Consider the following 3072-nt stretch of genomic DNA (forward strand, 5'->3'; position numbering starts at 1 on the left):
TGGTGGCAGAGAAAGATAACTTGACTTGGGCTCAGCAGTTCAACTACACAAACTGTGGGGTTGGGTGTATTATAGCATATTACAAGAGTTTCTTGGTCCTTAGAAACGCAGAGTTGTATTTTGGGATCTTAGGAAGATTTTTTAATGCTCAAGGAAGAAGCTGTGAGACTGCCAGTTGGGGATCTAGCCCAGAATAAGTAAGCTACTTCCCCATCGAGTGAAAGAAAAGTGCCTATATATTAGTAAACTCATGAAACCAAAATGAGAATGATTATTCAAATTTTACGCTCTTCTTACTTTATATATATATATATATATAACAAGCGGAAGGGTTCTTAATTGAACGCCAGGCAAACTTAGTCTAGTATATAATTAATTATTAAATATAATTAATTCTTCAAAAAACTACAACAATATACACAACTGTGGAATTTTCCTCAAAGAAATAAGTTTTTTATTTTCATTCAGTTCTTATCCACTCCAACTAGTATTGCTATAATTGCTGTATAAATATAAAAGTATAATTTGTACAACTCTTTACAGAAAAAACATAATTGGTGATTAAGATCAGTTGTTATCCACAACTGGATGCATCGTTAAAATTGATTCATAAAAATAAAGGACAAATACAAAGCTATGAAAAGAAAAGTTAAAGTTATTATCATTTTCCTCCTCCTTCTTTTAGTGCTCCTCAACTTGTTCCTGAATTTGAGAAGTAAATATAAAATTTTGGATATATATTATGAATTGATTTTCTGGAATCCTTCCAACTCCTCCTCCTACCCAAACTGCGAAAACGTAATATACCAACTCAAAGGGGATTTACTGATCCGTGAATTACCTCATAATCTAGATCATTTTCTGGATAAAGTATCTATGGAAAATTTGTGAGTGCTTTTAATAGAAGGAACACAAAGTTTAATTTAGTTGTTATTTAGACATGTTCGTTCAGGTGGATATTTTTCTCCCAAGCTATGCAATGAAAGTGCATCCATACGTGAATCGGTGGCCATCATTTTACCCTATCGAAACCGGCAAGAGCATTTATATACATTTCTTCAGCATATGCACCCAATCCTTACACGCCAAAGACTTGAGTACAAAATTTATCTCGTTAATCAAGTAACTACTAAAGAAAAAAGCTTTCCAATCCTTGGTTTTTAATTGACTATAAATGCTTAATTTGTAGGACGGGAAGGATCCGTTTAATCGAGGAAAGCTCATCAACATTGGGTTCACAGAGGCCATGAAAGAGAAGAAATGGGGATGTATTATCATGCATGACGTGGATTATATGCCTCTTAACGATAATAATTTATATACATGCTGGAAAAATGTGAGAACCCTAATTGTTTTTTAGCATATATTTTTCAGAGTTTCCGTATTTTAAATTTTTTTGCAGCCTCATCGTATGATGGCTGCCTCTAGTAAATGGCTCTATCAATATGCGTAAGTATTTAAACTTATAGTACAATTTTGAGAGCCACAGAAACAGATGGGAGAATAGGGAAATCTTCTTCTTTTTTTTGAAAATTATATTAAAAGTTATAATTCGCACCTTTTCCCTATTTTTATTGTATTGTAAAAATTGCACCCTATACATGTATGAATACGTGACTTATGATTAGAGTGATGAGTAGAGATATGAATATTCCCGAAATTGCGGTAACCGAGAAGGTATCATTAAGAATAATATGGTAACTCTTAGAGACATTATACATGTATGTAGACCGAGATCATAATTAATCTTAGGTAATACATTTAAATTTTCCAAATATGGAGGAATAACTAATCAGACACTTGAACATCAACAGATACATTAATATATATATATATTAGGGTGTACTAGTATTAGTAGTGGAGGCTGTTTTGAGTATATAATTTTACAAACAAATATTTACTTAACAAAAGATATATTTTTTTTATAAAAAGGTCATCGAAAAAAAGGACTAATTTTATTTTCTATAAAAATATAATTCGAAATTTATGTATATTTTTTTAATTTAAATTTAATTTCCCAAATGGAAAGCCTATCACATTCACATTTTCTCCAGGCTTCGTTCATGCTAGAACTAGACTTGATTATTTATCTCTATCTTTTTAGATGGCCCTACAAAACTTTCTTCGGAAGTGTTGCTGCCATCAAACCAGAACAATTTCGAAGTGTCAACGGGTTCTTTAACGAATATTATGGATGGGGAGCCGAAGATGACGATTTAGCCAAAAGGATTGGCTACAAAGGTATGCAAATTGATATTTTGGATGAGAATGAAGGATTACGAATTGGGAAGTAAGTAAATAACGGAACATTGAGATATACCTGCATCTTCCATTACGATGATTTTTTTTGTATTAGGTACAAAATGCTTCCACATATGAAAGCCCATCCTGCAGAAGATCGGGGAGAAAAGCTGAAACATACAAAGTCAAATATGATTCAAAATGGACTCAACAATTTAAAATATAAAATCATATCGAAAAAAAATGAGGCATTGTACACTAATCTCACAGTCAATCTCCTTTACAATACCTAAAATTCAATTTCCATAACTGTAACTCAAAGTCAAAGAAACAATCATAGCAAAGCAGCAAAAGATCGAAAACTCAAGGATTTGATGGTTTTCCAAATACGAGGGTTTTACCTAATTTTAAATTGTTATTGTTTAAAACATTAATTATAAGTACCTAAGTAAAAGTCTTTTTAATTTCTGAAACTTTATTAATTAAATTAGCCTAATTTTTCTCCTCTTTGTGATCTGGTTCATGATATGTTTGATTTTATAATCTGTAACAAGATTCAGACCTGTGATCTGCAGCCAGCTAACTCTTGTCTATTATCGTTATTTAAGACGTAAAATACAGAAATGATAATTAGATTTGGCCTTACATATAAATCATGATTTTAAAGTATGATTATGATTCATACCCATATTTTGACGTGAAATAAGTAAATAGATGAAAGTTAAAGGTAAAATCAATTTACAAAAAACATTTTAGCATTCATAAGATATTTTTTTATTAAATTACCTTGAATACAGTTTTGTACAAATTTGTCTAACAGTACAAAAATCA

The 3072-nt window shown here is 31.0% G+C and overlaps 1 protein-coding gene across 1 annotated transcript; it reads left to right on the forward strand.

Moving 5' to 3' along the window:
- The first annotated feature begins 613 nt into the window (after positions 1 to 613).
- On the forward strand, positions 614 to 2750 carry LOC121121770 (beta-1,4-galactosyltransferase 1). Its single transcript, XM_040716783.1, has 6 exons — positions 614 to 887; positions 939 to 1122; positions 1190 to 1336; positions 1403 to 1449; positions 2105 to 2290; positions 2357 to 2750. The coding sequence occupies exons 1-6, from the start codon at positions 637 to 639 to the stop codon at positions 2532 to 2534; spliced, it is 993 nt and encodes a 330-aa protein (XP_040572717.1). The 5' UTR covers positions 614 to 636; the 3' UTR covers positions 2535 to 2750.
- The last annotated feature ends 322 nt before the right edge of the window (positions 2751 to 3072 follow it).

The sequence above is a fragment of the Lepeophtheirus salmonis genome, chromosome 1, assembly GCF_016086655.4.
Source record: "Lepeophtheirus salmonis chromosome 1, UVic_Lsal_1.4, whole genome shotgun sequence".
Lineage (NCBI taxonomy): Eukaryota > Metazoa > Arthropoda > Copepoda > Siphonostomatoida > Caligidae > Lepeophtheirus > Lepeophtheirus salmonis.

What these genes read in the sequence shown, in the direction of transcription:
- LOC121121770 (XM_040716783.1), top strand. Translation starts at nt 637, where the DNA reads ATGAAAAGAAAAGTTAAAGTTATTATCATTTTCCTCCTCCTTCTTTTA. An exon ending in AAATTTATCTCGTTAATCAA is followed by an intron (nt 1,123 to 1,189) that starts GTAACTACTAAA and finishes CTTAATTTGTAG; the next exon opens with GACGGGAAGGATCCGTTTAA. An exon ending in AAATGGCTCTATCAATATGC is followed by an intron (nt 1,450 to 2,104) that starts GTAAGTATTTAA and finishes CTATCTTTTTAG; the next exon opens with ATGGCCCTACAAAACTTTCT.